We start from the raw sequence: 16,857 nt of genomic DNA on the forward strand, positions 1-16,857 counted from the left end.
AGGATGCCGGGGTTGGAGGATTTGAGCTATAGGGAGAGACTGAACAGGCTGAGGCTGTATTCCCTGGAGCGTTGGAGGCTGAGGGGTGACCTTGTAGAGGTTTACAAAATCATGAGGAGCATGTATAGGATAAGTAAAGAAAGTCTTTTCCCTGAGGTGGGGGAGTCCAGAACTAGAGAGCACAGGTTTAGGGTGAGAGGGGAAAGATATAAAAGAGACCTAAGGGGCAACACTTTCACACAAAGGGTGGTACGTGTATGGAATGAGCTGCCAGAGGAAGTGGTGAGGCTGGTACAATTGCAACATTTAAAAGCATTTGGATGGGTATATGAATAGGAAGTGTTTGGAGGGATATGGATCGGGTGCTGGTGGTGGGAGTAGATTGGGTTAGGATATCTGGTCGGCATGGACGGGTTGGACCGAAGGGTCTGTTTCCATGCTGTACATCTCTATGACTCTATGACTTGGCAAATTTCCTGAGCTGCCTGAGGAAGAAGAGGCATTGTTGTACCTTCTTGACCGTTGCGTTTATGTAGGAAGTCGAGGACAGGTTGTCTGTTATCATCACTCCTTATCGTTCACCCTCTTAAACTGATGTAGGTGAGCATGTGTTCTTGTCCCTTCATCCTGAAGTTAATGATTAGTTCTCTAGTTTTGCCGATGTTGAGAGACAGGTTGCTCTCATTGCACCATGTCACCAAGCCTTCTACCTCCTTGCGGTATTCTGACTCCTTGTTGTAGGATACATATAGTTCTTCTATGACACAATGGTTGTGTTCTTGTGCAACCCCTTGTTAGAGAAAAATTGCGCTTTAGAAACAGCACTTAAAGATTTGGTGATGTAATTGCATTACAGCAAACACACGTTTTAAAAGTTCACACTTTAGGCAGTGTCCCCAATTCGTCAATCACATTGCAGCAAATTTGCATTAACAAAATGTGTGTTATAGCAGAACAACCTCTATCCTTCCTCCCATGGTGGTGTCACCAGCAAACTTGTAGATGGTGCTCATTCATAATTTGGCAACACAGTTGTGGGTGTATGGGGAGTGCAGTTGGAGGCTGAGAACACATCCTTGGGAGGGCTCCAATGTTGAGTGTTAGCATGGAGGAGGTGCAGTTGGCTGTCTTCACTGATTGTGGTCTGTAGGTCAAGGAAGCTGAGGATCCAGTTTCAGAGGGCAGAGCCAAGACCTATGTATTGGAGTTTTGAGATCAGTTTGGAGGGTGGAGCAGTAGTCGATGAGCAGGAATCTGACGTATGTGTCCTTGTTGTTGAGATGTTCCAGCAAAGAGTGAATGGGAAGATAAGTAGCAGATGGAATTTAACTCTGAAAAGTGTGAGGTGAAATACTGTGGAAGGAATAATTTGACAAGCAAGTATTCAATGTATGACACTAGGCAGCTCTGTGGAACAAAGGGACCTTGGCACGTGGCATGCTTGTCCATAGGTCTCTAGAAGGGCTTGTATAAGTTGGTGAAAAAGGCATTCATTGTGACTTCTGTGAAACTTATTGTACCTCTCTTTGAATTCCACAGTAAAGATGACTGATGAATTGCATGCTTTTTTTAAAAGATCTGGATTCTGATGGTAGCTGGAGGGCCACTCAAGGATCCTATGTAAAACAGGCTCGAGATCATCTCTGTTGGTTACCAATGAGTTGTGGGAGTGATGGTGACAGGAAACTGAAAACATTTATATCTCATTTATCTAATGCTGCTGAAGTTCTAACTGGAAACATTAACTCTACTTTCTCTCCTCAGGTACTTGCCAGATCCACAGATAAAGCAATTTATGTTTTGTTATATTCAAATATGTCTCATTTGAAGTATTTTTGTTTTCTAAATTACAAATGATCTATTTTCTAAATTGTTTCGACAATGTAACTAATTAATGTTTGTTTTAAATTTACTTGTGGTACATGGCCATTGCTGACTGCGCCAGCATTTATTGCCTATGCCTAGATGCCCTTGAGAAGGTATAGTGAACTGCCTTGTTGAACCAGTGCAGTCCATATGTTAATAAATAGCAATTTAGAGTATTTTGGTTAACACTCAACAATTGAATCTAATAATTCCCAAACTGACATTCAATGCAGTGCTCATGCCAGAAGTGAGGTATACAACAACCCAAATCATACAGCCAGTATCTGGATAGTCGTATATATGATCAGAGATGAACTTCAGAAATCAGGAGAAGGCCTATTGTGTTGACCTAAGAGGAAATTAGCTGACAAATTTCAAAAGGCAGATGATTACCCTGCTTCTTGGGATCCCCCATGAAAGTCTCTGACTCTGAGCTAGATTTAGAGATTTTTAGACAGATCCATGGGACTCCCAGCGCAGAACATTAGACAGAAAGGTCTAGTCTAATTCCTGAGCAATTCCAGAATTGGTACTCCAATCACTTACACTAATCAGCAAATTAAATCCTCCCACGACACCCAGCTACTACCCCATTACACACTGTCTGTCACCTTACCTATTGACCATCTTACTCATTCTATCCATGTTACCACTCTGCCTATTCACAAGCATGCATCCACTCACCCATTCACTAACGTTCACAGTGGACCTTTGAATGTATTATATACCATAAAAAGACTGTGTGTCATGCCTTCTCTCTGATGTTGTGAAAGAGCTGTCTTGAGGGACACTGCTCTCTGTATTTCTGGGAAAGCTGCACATGGAAGACCCGCCAAGAAATTTGGAGCACTGGCCAACTTAGGGGAACACTCAAATCGAGAAGAAGATTAGGGCCAATATTTGTAAATGACTCAGTTGTGGGTTTCATTAATGGACTAATTTATGTAGTTTTGGAATTTGCGTTACAGAGTCATTTTTGCACCGTCAATAGAAATACTTTTCTTTAATGTTTTTGCAATATTTCACAAATTTTGAAGCTAAGAAATTGTTTTTAAAAAAATTTCCAAAACAATTTGTTGGAGGTACACCTCTTTAGTCCTCATAGTGCAATAGTGATACAGTAAGCTACCTGTTAATTTGCATACCACGATCACATGTCACTTGGGCTCGATGGAAAATTGCTGAGTGAAGATAAGAGTATTTCTCAAAAGAAGATGATAGTGAACATGGGAAGTTATTTTCTAACTCCCCCATAATTTTCTTCAAGCAGCACTGGTGCGACTTGATAATGAATTATTTGCATATGATTAGAGTTTACACAGTTCCTTTGATTAAAGATGTGGAAACAGGTTTTATTGCATCTGGTAAAGAATAAAGCAATAAAGCAATAAAACAAAACTTACCTCCGGTCAATAAGCGATTTGGAACACAAATCCTGCTGTGAGTTTTGACCAGTAAAACTAGTCACTGTTTATCATTGATGCCAAATAGATCTCTTAGATGGTAATCATATGGCCCTGGTGGATGCATGGCTAGCAGTACGGTGCTTTTTGGCTTCAGTCTGAAGATTGTTAGCCACGTTTTCTTTTGTTAGTCCTTAAGGCAGCTCTGGAGATGATGTGGGAGAATGAACATTTGAGAAACCTGGTATTTGTGCAGAATGTGAGCGTGTGATAGCACCTGGTTAGCAGGTGCCCACTTACTGAAACTGTTGCTGTGGTCACAAATAAGCTGGATAAGCAGGGACTGAAATCCATTCCTGTTAGGAATTTGGCTGGATGATACTATGACGCTCTGTGTGCCACATGTCGATGACCTCTTTTATCTGAGGAAAAACAATAAGGGCTGCAAGGCCACAGCTTGGAAAGCTTAGCTAACCATAGGTCTATGGTGAACTGGGCCGACTGTATTGCTCTTTTGTGAAGGCCGTTTGTGAGCTCATGAATGCACTTGTGGATTTACGATTGGTAGATGCCACATGTATTCTCAGTTGAGGTTTAAATGGACTATAAGTAACTTCAGTGATCTTGGGCTTCACAGGCATAATGCTGCTTCCCAAGGCATATACTGAAGGTTTCAACTATCAAAAGTTTAGTTTAATGCCAGAGCACTCCTGATGGAATTGAAATTTGCTTAAATAAATTTTTATAATACAGCACTGAAGCATTAGAAAACTAGTGACCTGAGAATTTCAAAAGTGCTGGATAGTCACTCTTATTGCACACTGAAAATCTCCTTAATCCTATAAGCTAATGTACTCTAAAGCTTGAAAGCTGAATTTTAATAATTTCGTTATAGTATTTTGATCTTAAATTTATTTCAATAAAGGTGAAAAATAACTGGGGTGAAATTCTTATTTGCTGATTTAATTTTAAAAATTCATGCCAGCCTTTTTAAAAAAAAATAGGAATTTTGGCGATTTTGATCTTCATAATTAAAAAGTTAAGATATCTAGATCATTGAAATCCCCATATTTTGTAACTTTTTTTCAAAAAGGATGTCAAGACGAGCTTCTTGCGAGTGAGCAGTAAGAGGCCTATTAACATGGATTGTTGTTCATCACTATCCTCCTTAATGCCTAATCTCACCCCATTAACATGCAGGCTGTCATTCTCCACTTGCTGATGGAGAAACTAAATGCTGACAATTATTGACATGGAAATTTGGCGAAGTGCTTGGTTACTTTAGGTCACCGTTTGTTCCTCCAGACCATGACCTTGGACATTTGGTACCAACATCACAGGGCACACTCCATGAGCAGTACCCAAATATAGGCTATGTTCAAGGATCTTGGAATCCGACCTGAGCCAGCCTTTCTGCATCATTTTGGCATATCTCTTTCACTTACAGTATGCTTCAGTACTTTAATGCTGTACTTTGGAGCACAGTGGCACCTCTCATTGGAATGCTGCTACAAGGAAACTGTGCGCACTTGGACAGGCAGCCAGCTCATGGACTGGATCAGGTTTCATCAAAGGACACCTGGCTTGCTGTCACACTGCTAATGCATTTTGTTTCTACCTGAATGCTTACAACGTTCCTGCTTTGCTTTGCCTTGCCATCCTGTGCTTTGGCCCTTTGACCTGAATTTAAAGACTCGCTACTATCTTTCCTTACTGTCTAGCTTTCTGTGAGGGAGAGGGCTTCAGTTTCAAGCAATGTGAGGACCTTCAAGGGGTACAGCATTAGACAGATACATTTGGGGTGGCATGGTGGCTCAGTGGTTAGCACTGCTGCCTCATAGTGCAAGGGACCGGGGTTTGATTCTGGCCTCGGGCAATTGTCTGTGAGGAGTTTGCACATTCTCCCTGTGTCTGTGTGGGTTTCCTCCCACATTCCAAATGATGCGCAGGCCAGGTGAATTGGCCATGCTAAATTGCCCATAATGTTAGGTGCATTAGTCGGGGTAAATGCCAGGAAATGAGTCCGGGTGGGTTACCCTTCGGAGGGTCAGTGTGGGCTTGTTGGGCCAAAGGGCCTGTTTCCACACTGTAGGGAATCTAATCTAAATAATTTATTTTTTATTTTAACCTATTTTTCTAATCAGGTGTTTTTACACATCTCTGAATCAGGTGGGACTTGAGCTGGGCCTCGAAGTCCAGGGGTTGGGACACTATCACTGTAGCACAAGAAGGCCCTAGCATTAAATAGACACCTGTATAGTATCAAATGAAAAGCACCTGCAACTAGTACACACTGTGCAACCTTGCGGATTAACTTACTGTCTGAAGGACAAAGTCTTGTTGCGAGTTCTCTTGACCATATTAATGCAACATTATGTATTAATCACACTAATTGTTATGATGTAATAGCAGTGTTTGGCTATCTGGAGGGATTGACCCAATTAGCCACTTAGGAAAGTAATGAGTACCTGCAATTTAGCCACAACCTGCACATAATGCAGGAGCTGCTGATTTCACACTCTGGGCCATCAAACATCATGGAGCCCTGAGAATAACTTAGCTGTGTTCCTTCAATGTTGTAATTTCATTGAGAGACACACTTGCATACGTAGCTGATGAAGAAAAGTGAACATACTAAAAGACAAGGTCTTCTCTGTGAGTCTGAAACTGGAGAGCACAGATTAGATTAGATTCCCTACAGTGTGGAAATAGCCCCTTTGGCCCAACAAGTCCACACCGACCCTCCGCAGAGTAACCCACCCAGTCCCATTTCCCTCTGGCTAATGCACCTAACACTATGGGCAATTTAGCATGGCCAATTCACCTGACCTGCACATCTTTGGACCTGTGGGAGGAAACCGGAGCAAACCCACGCAGACACAGGGAGAATGTGCAAACTCCACACAGACAGTCGCCCAAGGCTGGAATCAAACCTGAGACCCTGGTGCTGTGAGGTAGCAGTGCTAACCATTGAGCCACTGTGCCGCTTAAGGTTTAAGGTGAGAGGGGAAAGATTTAAAAGGCACCTAAGGGGCAGTGTTTTCATGCAGAGGATGGTGCGAGTATGGAATAAGCTGCCAGAGAAGTGGTGGAGGCTGATACAGTTACAGCGTTGAAAAGACATTTGAATGGATATATGAATAGGAAGGGTTTAGTGCGATAAGGGCCAAATGATGATGCGGGGGGGGGGGGGGGAAGGAGGGGTGGGAGGAGAGATGGGAGAGCAGGTGAGGTGGTGGGAGGTTGTTGAAATTGCTCAGTGGGAAGGTTGGAGCAGATAGCCTGGACATGAGGTAAGACTTCGGGGGGGGGGGGGTCAGGATTTTGAAGCTGGTGAAGTCAATATTGAAACCATTGGACTGTAAACTCCCCAGTTTGGCCTGAAACATTGACATTCCTGCTTCTCACATGCTATCTGACTTGCTGTGCTTTTCCAGCTTCACCGCTATTGACCTGTGCCAATTATGTGCCTTAGGAACATAAGAATAGGAGTCGGTCATTCAGCCCCTCAAGGCTGTACCATCATTCACTGAGATCATGGCTAGTCTGTGGCTTAACTCCATATACCTGTCTTTGGCCCATATCCCTTAATAGCTTTCCTTAACAAAATGTATCTGTCTCACATATGAAATTAACATCTGATCCAGCATCCACTGCCATTTGTGGAAGAGTGGTCCAAATATCTGCACCTTTTATGTATAGAAGTGTTTTCTAACATTTCTCCTGAACAATCTGTTGTTAATTCTTAGACTGTGCCCGCAAGTTCTAGAATCCCCAACCAGTGGTAATAGTGTATCTTTATCTACCCTATCATTTCCGTTGATATCTTGAAGACTTTGATCAGATTACCCCTTAACCTTCTAAATTCTAGAGAAAACAGATCTGATTTGTATAATTCTCCTCATAACTTAACCCTTGAATTCTAGGTATCATTTTTGCAAACTTACATTGTATTCCCTCCAAGGCCAATATATTCTTCCTAAAGTGTGCTGCCCAGATCTGCTCATAGTACTCCAAGTGGGCTCTAACCAGGGCTTTGTATAACAGCAGCATAAGTCCTACACTCTTGTACTGCAGTCCTCTAGGTATAAAAGTAATGTGCCATTTTCTACACCTTCCAACCCCAACGATGTGTCTGTGCTGTCCTGAGATCTGTAGCTGGCTTAGAGGGTGTCTATCCTATAGTTGAACCTATTGACCTTGGAGGTTTGGTTAGGCAATGCCAAGAGTATTTGTCTCTAGAGGGCCCAGACATATTGAATGCGTCCCTGTCCACCAAGAACTCCAGGTTCCTCATCAAATGGCAGGGTGCCAATATCCCGTTGTCTGCCATGTCCAGGACAAATTTCAGTAAATGTATAGGGCAACTCTGGATTGCCAGTGCTTCACCAAGCCACAACAATCTTGTAGAGTTGGCACTGGTACCAGGGATCCTATGATATCCTGGCAATGGTGCATATCTCCACTAATGCGAGTAGGAGAATCCAACTAGCATTGGACATGAACTTGCCATAGAGGCATAGTAATAAAGTTTGGGTTGATCAAGAGAAAAATCTCACTTGGCCTTGTGGAGAAAAATCTCTCATGAAACTCAACAAAACTGATATTTTGCCAGTTTATGGTAAAAGGTAGTCCCATCTGGCGCTTTGAGTTTTATTAGTGTGTAGTGGGGAGTACACAACAGGAAATGCCGAAATTTCATTTTGATTTCATGTTAACTTAATTAACATTGGCTATTGTACTAAGGGGGCTTTCCATTCCTCCTCAATTTTCCAACAACTTGGTATGGAGCTGGGAAATTGAATTAGTCCAGAGTGTGGTGCTGGAAAAGCACAGCAGGTCAGGCAGCCTCCGAGGAGCAGGAGAATTGATGTTTTGGGTATAAGCCCTTCATCAGGGGCTGATCTCCAGCATCTGCAGTCCTCACTTTCTCCTGGGAAATTGAATTAGCCAGGATTCTCTTTGCTACCAACCAGTGACTTCAGCTGGAAGTGTAAATGTGGACATTGGATGAGAATATATTTTGATTAGTCTTGGTGTTCTTTCTTTTCCCAGTGATTGTTAAGCCTGCTGTTTGTTTTTGTCTCGGCTAAGATTTGAACACATTGTCACATTGTGAGGTATTGAAAGTATTTTTAGAGAAAGAGAACATTGGCATGAAGGAAAATGTTATTGATGTAGTAACTTCAGTGTGGAGTAATAGATGTGATTCTCAATGATTTCTGGACTTAAATCTATGTACTCAATCTTTTTTAAACTGTTTAGAATTTGTACCCAAATTTGTCATCTTTGAAACAATCTACATTTAATGGCAATTTTCAGCTGCAATCTGAAATTACTAGAGGTTTTTATAGCTTCAGACACCTGCTTCGTGAAGAACAACTACAAAAGATACTTTGAATCATATACAAGGTTTGTGAATAATATATTCATTATTTGACCTGTAGGTTATCTGGTTCCGGAACATGTAAAGTGTTGAACTTCAGTTATGATATTCTCGATTAAGATTAAAATAAAGAGGGTTTTGTTTTACTTGAAATGTTGTACTCCAGCCATCACCATTCTTCCAAACAAATACAATCCATCTCTTCAGCCAAATTAGCTTTGTCAGCCTCTCCTTATCCTGCAGTGTTATTGTTTTCACATTACCTCCACCCTGTTGCATCACATGCTCGCTGTGCACTAGACACCAGCACTAAATAAACCCAACAACAGCTGCATCCCTTAACATGATCAATCAATCTGGACAGACAAGAACTAAACATTGTTATAGATATTTTCTGTCTTTTGTATGCTGCAAATTGCAATTTGCGGTTTTGTTAAGTTTTATTTTCATGAGCAGTTGATATACAAAATAGCTAACTATTGTTACAATAATTGTATGTTAAAAGCCAGTTGGAAGTCTAAAGAAATGTATTAATGTGCTTCTCTATTTTATACTTCATAGGCGGTCAGTTGTAAAGGGCAACATAGCATCTCATATACGCTATCCAGAAACCAAACTGTGGTGGTCGAGTATACTCATGACAAGGACACTGACATGTTTCAGGTGAGACCTCATTACTCTCTGTATTTGAGTAGGCGATGCAGAGGACTTGTGTGGTGTCCCTACCTTTGAGCTAGGAGGCCTCCATTCAAGTCCAACTTGCTCTAGGGGTGTATCATGACCAGGCTGATCAGGTTGATTTAAAAAACAGAAAAAAGCCTATGTACTGTTTAGATTCTTAAAAGATACTACTTTATTATAATAATTCACCATATTGTTTGTAACAAAGTAAATTAAAATCATAAAGGTTTATGATTCAGTTTGTTGATTTATTGAATCTCACATGAGCTTCAGTTTGGGAATACTACACTTAGAATCAATATTCCTGGTTTTGAGGGGGCAACTGGTAGCTAGAATTTGTACTTCTTTAAATAATCTTATCATGATTCCCAAGAGAGTCATATGGGCAGCACGGTGGCACAGTGGTTAGCACTGCTGCCTCACAGCGCCAGAGACCCGAGTTCAATTCCCGCCTCTGGCAACTTTCTGTGTGGAGTTTGCACATTCTCCCCGTGTCTGCGTGGGTTTCCTCCGGGTGTTCCGGTTTCCTCCCACGATCCAAAAATGTGCAGGTTAGGTGAATTGGCCATGCTAAATTGCCCGTAGTGTTAGGTGAAGAGGTAAATTTAGGGGAATGGGTCTGGGTGGGTTGCGCTTCGGCGGGTCGGTGTGGACTTGTTGGGCCGAAGGGCCTGTTTCCACACTGTAAGTAATCTAATCTAATCTAAGAGAAGTGCACGATGTATCTATCATCTACGAAGCCCCTCAGAGTTGAACAACCTGTCTAGGCTGAGTTAAGCCAAGAACTGCATCAAACTGGCAAGCATATACCATTACCTTCATGAGATGATAAGTAGAAAGAACAAAAAGTAACTTATTGTGCATACTAAAATTCCTCTGTCTTTTTAGTTTTTATGTGTTTGTAGGATAATGTTTCCTGTATGAGACAGATCCATCAATTTTTGTATGTCTTTTCCCTAGGATTTCCTTCTAAGATCATTGCACGTCAATCTGTCTTCTCCACCTGTCTTCTAAAGTAAAACATTCAAGAAAACCTATCGTCCCAAACATTGAAAATTTAAGGGGATAAATCTGTACTTCCCACATATTGTCTTTTCCTTGGAAAGTTCTCAAAGATATATTTGTTACATTTGTCTTAACAACATTGAAAATTTAAACAGCAGAGAAATTTCCAGATGTTAAAGATTACCAGTGTTTGAATTTTAATTGTCTAATACATCAAAAGATCTAAAATTCATTAAATAAAATTTGTTATAATTGCTGTAGTGCTAGATTTACTGTCAGTGATATTATCAGACAAAAGACTAGCACACTGACGTATCATTTCTGAATGTGCATATGTGGTTGATAGTTGAGTAGCCAAATAGCTGCGCTTCAATTAATGGTGTGGAAGAGAAACTTTAAGTTGGATTTTGCTGGTCAACGGATACAAATCTGTACTTAGAGTGGATGGAGATGAAATAGGAGGGCAAAGTTGGGTGGGACCTGATTCCAGATTTCCTGGCCCATTCCCATCATTTTCTTTAAGGGCACAGGATAGGATGCACACAGCAGTTGTGAAACTGGTGGTACTATTTTGGAGGTAGTGATTTCAGATCCCCTGCAATTTTCACAGAGGCATGATTCACGCCATTTCAAAAGTGTTGTGAATAATATAGAAAACCTGTTCTTGAGTTGACAACTTTTTGATAAGTAATTGTAAATGGTGTTGTGAACTTCATATAATGTAATGATGTTTGATAAATTAAGTATGTTTTAACTGCAGTGCTTGATGAAGATGCCATTATGTAGACCAATGCTATGAATGCAGAAAAATCTTCTGATGTGTTAAATTAATTTATCTTGTCGATCAAATGCTTCTCCAAGTTGAACAGTATTGAGATTAAGATTTTATTGTGTCAATCGTACCCTGTCCTTTGATATTTTATTAATTCTTCACTCAGTCACCTGTCTAGGTTTGAAGCAGTGGAGCAGGTTAACACTTGGAAGTTTTATTGGACGTATTGTGCAAATAAATATTACTATAAACTTTTGGGGTGAACTCCATTAGTTGAGCGGGCTGGGAAGGCCAGAAGCTCTTGTGGTATTGAGGAGACAATAATTGGTAACCAACCTAGTAAACGGTGTTGTTCTATGCTCCTTTCCAATTATCACCAACACTAAGAAATTCCTGTTATGTGTGAGCATTTTTCCATCTTCTCCAACTAATTACTTCTCTTCTCTTATACAGGCACTAACAGCTCTCAAGGAACCTCAACAAAGATACTACATTCTCAAACTCTGTGACAGTCCTACCTCTGATGAGGAAGTTTATGAATCCTCAGAGGGTGCACTATCACAGAGACTTTGGCTTTGGTGGGAAATCTATCCAGGTTATTGGTAGTGTAGATGAGCAGAGAGATCTCGATGTTCAGGTACATAGATCCTTGAAAGTTGCCACCAAGGTTGATAGGGTTGTTAAGAAGGCATATGGTGTGTTACCTTTTATTGGTAGAGGGATTGAGTTTCTGAACCATGAGATCATGCTGCAGCTGTACAAAACTCTGGTGCGGCCACATTTGGAGTATTGTGTACAGTTCTGGTCACCGCATTACAGGAAGGATGTGGAAGCTTTGGAAAGGGTTCAGAGGAGATTTACTAAAATGATGGTAGCCTCCTTGGAAATACACGTCACGCACAAGGCTCAGTGCCAGATATGCATTTAGAGCTATAATCCCATCCCTTTAATCATGTATGTTCAGCGTCAGTGGCGAGACAGGAGAGGGATAAGGCATCTTGACCTCACTCCACGTGCTCATTCCTGTCAGGAGACAGGATTCTGCCAGCAGACACCCACGGGGAGGCACCACAAGAGCTTCTTTGAAGATACTATAGAGGAGACCTTCCTCTCTGACTCCTCCCTGTGATCACAAAGCCTGCAGTATTTCAAGTTAAGGAAAGTGAGCCTAGTCTTTGGGCAGGAGAATCTTAGCTGGTCTGAGTCCTCGGCTGAAGTACATTGGTGATGACTTCCCACATCTTCCAAGGCAACATGATGAACTATAGAGCAGGCTCTCTACCCCCAGTTTGGACTTTGGGTCTGTGTTTAAACATAGTTGGAGGGAGAGAAAGAAGAAATATACTGAGGACAGATAGGTGGCCTGGGTGCCACCTCATTCTAAATACGCCATCCTTTCAAAAATGTTCATGTACGTGCACTGCTTTGCTGTCTCTTGTGCAATTATTATCTGCTCTTAATATACTAACAAGAGCATCATAAGTGCGAACCAGATGACAACTGAGGAGGCTCTTCATACATTCTAAGGATGTAAGACTTTATAATTACAAAGAAATTATCATCTCTATCAAACAATTAGTTTGCTGAATATCGCTAAACTCTTCTCTCAGGCATCTTTGAACCTTAACTTTAGAAATGGTAGGCAAATCATTGTACGTTAATGTGGATGAGATTGAGGTGCAAGGTAATGTAATGGCATGGTGACCTTATGGTGAGAGGGCAGAATCATTGATGAGGCCATGCATCTAGGTGGGGAAAGGATTTGCCTTTCAAGGGAACTTTTTCAAGGGAGCACACTGAAATTCAGGGCTGTGACAAGTTCACTGGACAGTTCACATGTCTATTGTGAATGCTGCAGTAAGTAGAAGTCAGATCAGTTCTCAGGATATCCAGTGCAGAGTGCAAAAAAACCCTGACATTAGCGATGACCATGATAGCCACAGAGATGCAATTGCCATCCAGTCCCTTTGTGTGCAAGTCCGAGTACAACTGCTAGCATAGGTCTGAGATGATGGATTGGGACGTTCTTATTCTTCTATGTCATTACCATTCTGTCATTTGAAGATAAATGCAGTGTTTGACTATACCTTTGCACTTCCTTGGTGGATGTTGCCCTGATGATTCTTCCTCTGGAAGTTATGCGGCATCATTGGAGGATTTTTATTGCTGAGCTTTCCAAAGCTCGTGTTTCTGATGTTTCCTTCTCAAAAGCAATGCTTTAAGAAAAGCTGATTGATTGAAACCAGCCATTTCTGCTTAGTTGGAAGAGACTTTGAGGGCAAATTCAATGAGATGACAGTGTTATTAAAGGGATGCCTAAGCTCTCACATCCTTAACAATCAAGCTGAATTTTATATCCTTACGCAAGATTGCTTGGAAGATAATAGTCATCCTCACTAAGGAAATCCAATGTAAGTGACCTTACCAAATGCATGGTGGACAACTAAAGTGTCCGTGTTCCATTGGGAGTAGGCTTCTGGCAGTAAGTTCACTACATTCTTTTCCACATCATATTTCTTGTCTTTGCTGACTTGTCATTTCTTTTGTGAGGATGTGGCAACTATTACGTATTGTCTTCCACTAATTATTATATATTGGCTTGGCCAATGAGAACTTCACATATTCATCGATTCATAGAAATGTATAGCACAGAAACAGACCCTTTGGTCCAACTCGTCCATGCCGATCAGATATCCTAACCTAATCTAGTCCCATTTGCCAATACTTGGCCCATATCCTCTAAAGCCTTCCTCTTCATATACTCATCCAGATGTCTTTTAAATGTTGTCATTGTACCAGCCTCCACGACTTCCTCTGGCAGCTCCTTCCATACATGCACCACTCTGCATGAGAATGTTGCCCCTTAGGACCCTTTTAAATTTTTCCCCTCTCACCCTAAACCTATGCCGTCTAGTTCTGGACTCCCCCACCACAGGAAAAAGACTTGTCTATTTACCCTATCCATGCCCCTCATGATCTTATAAACCTCTATAAGGTCACCCCTCAGCCGCTGACATTCCAGGCAAAATAGCCCCAGCCTATTCAACCTCTCCTTACTACTGAAACTCTCCAATCCTGGCAACATCCTTGTAAGTTTTTTTTTTACCCTTTCAAGTTTCACAACATGCTTCTTCTCCTTCAGCTTAGATCTCAGGGTGACAATCAACAGCCACAATGTACTACTCATGTTTGTTTCAAGATATAATTTAAGTGGATTGTTCGACCTGCAATGAAGTGTGAATCCACTTGGATATAATTAATCAATGGATTTCCACCGCAATTAATCCTTGTAGCACCTCAAAAAAAAATCCAAATTCTGCCCCCAGGTTAAAAAAAAAGCTGCTTACTGTTGTGGACTAGGCCAGACCACTCAAAACCCTAGACCTAACTTTGGAATTTGTTTCAATAAGTGTATAGTGCAAATCACCTGGAGTAAGATAGCTAGGTTGACTACTAGATTTTAAAACAGCCAAAAAAGTTATTCACAAAATTACACAATGAAACACAAAGAACAGAATAAAGAACTCCTACAGAATGCAACCTACCCAGCTAAACTTAATTTTGCTGTTCTGAATACACACAACAGTCCCAATAAGCAAACTCCTTTTAAAACCCAGTATAAATGGAACACATGCTTACAGGAAGGGCAGAAAAGAGAGAGAGTTTCCACACAGCTCCCTGTTGAACTTCCCAGTTCACACCGAACTAAAAACTGCTCAGCTCAGCTAGAGACCTTGAAAACTGCCTGTGACCTAACCCCTGGACTGAACTCCCATCAGTCCCTTGACTGATTGGAGTCCATCCTCACCTCACTAATCACTCATCCCTTTTGACTTTCACAGTGTCATTTTCTTTAATTGCATGTCATGTGTTTACTGTATAAGCTGTCACACATGCTGCAGCTCTGCTGTACAAAAGAACACGTCCCTTGCACTGACTGAATCATTTATTCTTTAGCGCTTCTCCTTCCTACAAGATGCCAGCCTCTCCTTTTGTGCTAACAAGCAGGTTAAATTACAGAAGCTGTCTTGCTGTATCTCAGAACTTAATACCTACTACGCCAAAACACAGCTAAGGTACAGAAGATGCCTGGCACCTCAGCATAAAACAATTTGCCACAAACATGCAAGTCCTGATTCTCCCTCCACTCCAATGTACGTGCTTGACATCCTCAGTTTGTACCTGAGCTGTCTTGACAACAAGTAAGATGAGTGTGGCTGCAGCTTTGTTGATACCAAGTTGCAAGGCTGAACATGGTTATTGACTATTGAGGTGTCTTCTGTGGATGAAGCTGTTCCTTGTATATACAAACTGTATAGCTGGCACAGCAATTCTGCAAGTTGCAATGAATATGGACAAGACAACAGCTACCCGCTATTAGATTTTAGTCTTGATTGTGGAGAGGATGCTAAAATGAAGAGTTGTGCATCTAATGAAATACAAACAGGCCTCTCAATACTCATTGGCAGGATTCTGAGCTCACCAATATAAGGCATGAGGACTTAATTGCAAGAATTTCTAATGGATGGCAAGAATTTGATTTCTTGACTCTCTCTTGATTAAGTAATTTTGCTCATCATTATTCTTGTCACCTGAGAAAGAGTAAAATTCACCCCTGTACCATGCCTCATTAGGTTCAAACAAGTGATGACTGGGGTGAGGTGCTGGCCTAGTGATATTATCACAGACTATTAATCCAGAAATTCAGCTAATGTTAATCCTTGAAGGAGCTAAGCTCGAAACCCGCCAGGGTAAGATTTGGTAGGATTTGAATTTAACCCACAACAATGTAGTTAACTCTTAACTACCCTCTGAAATGCACTTGCAAGCCAGTCAGTTGTGTCAGTCGCAACAAAGTCTCAACAAAGAAATGAAATGAAACCAAGTGGACCATGTGGCGTTGACCGAGGCAGCGGAAGTGACAATCAAAAAACAGTTCTCTTGACCTTACTAAGACCTTACCAACTTCTTGAGGCTGGTGCCAAAATTGGGAGAGCTGTCTCACAGACTATCAAGCAGCAGCCTGACACAGTGATACTCAAGGGATTATACCTTACAGAAAATGTCCCAATATCGTCCCTGATATGTCCTATACTACCAGCAAGGCAAACGCAGCAGAGGTTGCAGCACTCAGGAGGAAGTTGCTCTGGGTATCCTCACTATCGACTTCCCATCCCATGAAGCCTCATGACTTAGGTTAAACATGGGCAAGGAAATTTCCTGTAACTCACCATGTACATCCTCCCTTGTTGATGAATCAATACTCCTCCATGTGGAACAGCACTTGGATAAAGCACTGAGGACAGAAGTGGTGCAAAATATGGGGATTTCAGTGTCCAGCGCCAAGAGTACCTCAGCAGTATGAAAGATTGAGCTGGTTGGGTCCTAAAGATTATAGCTGCAAGACTGGATCTGTGGCTGGTGATGAGGGAACCAACAAACTAACACATTTGATCTCACTCTGATGAAAGATTCCAACCTGAAACATCGACTCCCCTATTACACAGATGCTGCTTGATTTGCCATGTCGACTTTGACCTCATCCTTATCAATCTGCCAGCTGCAGATGGATTTGCAGATAGGACAGTGCTAATAAGAGTGACCATCACACAGTTCTTGTAGAGGTGAAGTCCCGTCTTCACATTGAGAATAACTATCATGTGTGGCACAAGCGTGATGCTAAATGGGACAGACTTTGAACAGATTAAGCAACTCAAAACTCAAAACTGGGCATCCAGTGAGAT

At 41.5% G+C, this 16,857-nt stretch overlaps 1 protein-coding gene across 1 annotated transcript in view; it reads left to right on the forward strand.

Moving 5' to 3' along the window:
- The window catches only part of LOC122553627 (E3 ubiquitin-protein ligase pellino homolog 2), a 249,147-nt gene that overhangs the window by 180,570 nt on the left and 51,720 nt on the right, over nt 1-16,857 (forward strand). The window contains exon 4 of the mRNA XM_043697729.2: nt 9,217-9,318. Within this exon, the coding sequence (XP_043553664.1) occupies nt 9,217-9,318 (102 nt within the window). The remainder of the gene's footprint in view (nt 1-9,216; nt 9,319-16,857) is intronic.

Source organism: Chiloscyllium plagiosum, unplaced genomic scaffold, assembly GCF_037043375.1.
Source record: "Chiloscyllium plagiosum isolate Xiang-an unplaced genomic scaffold, Cpla_swu_hap1 HiC_scaffold_8, whole genome shotgun sequence".
NCBI classification, from domain to species: domain Eukaryota; kingdom Metazoa; phylum Chordata; class Chondrichthyes; order Orectolobiformes; family Hemiscylliidae; genus Chiloscyllium; species Chiloscyllium plagiosum.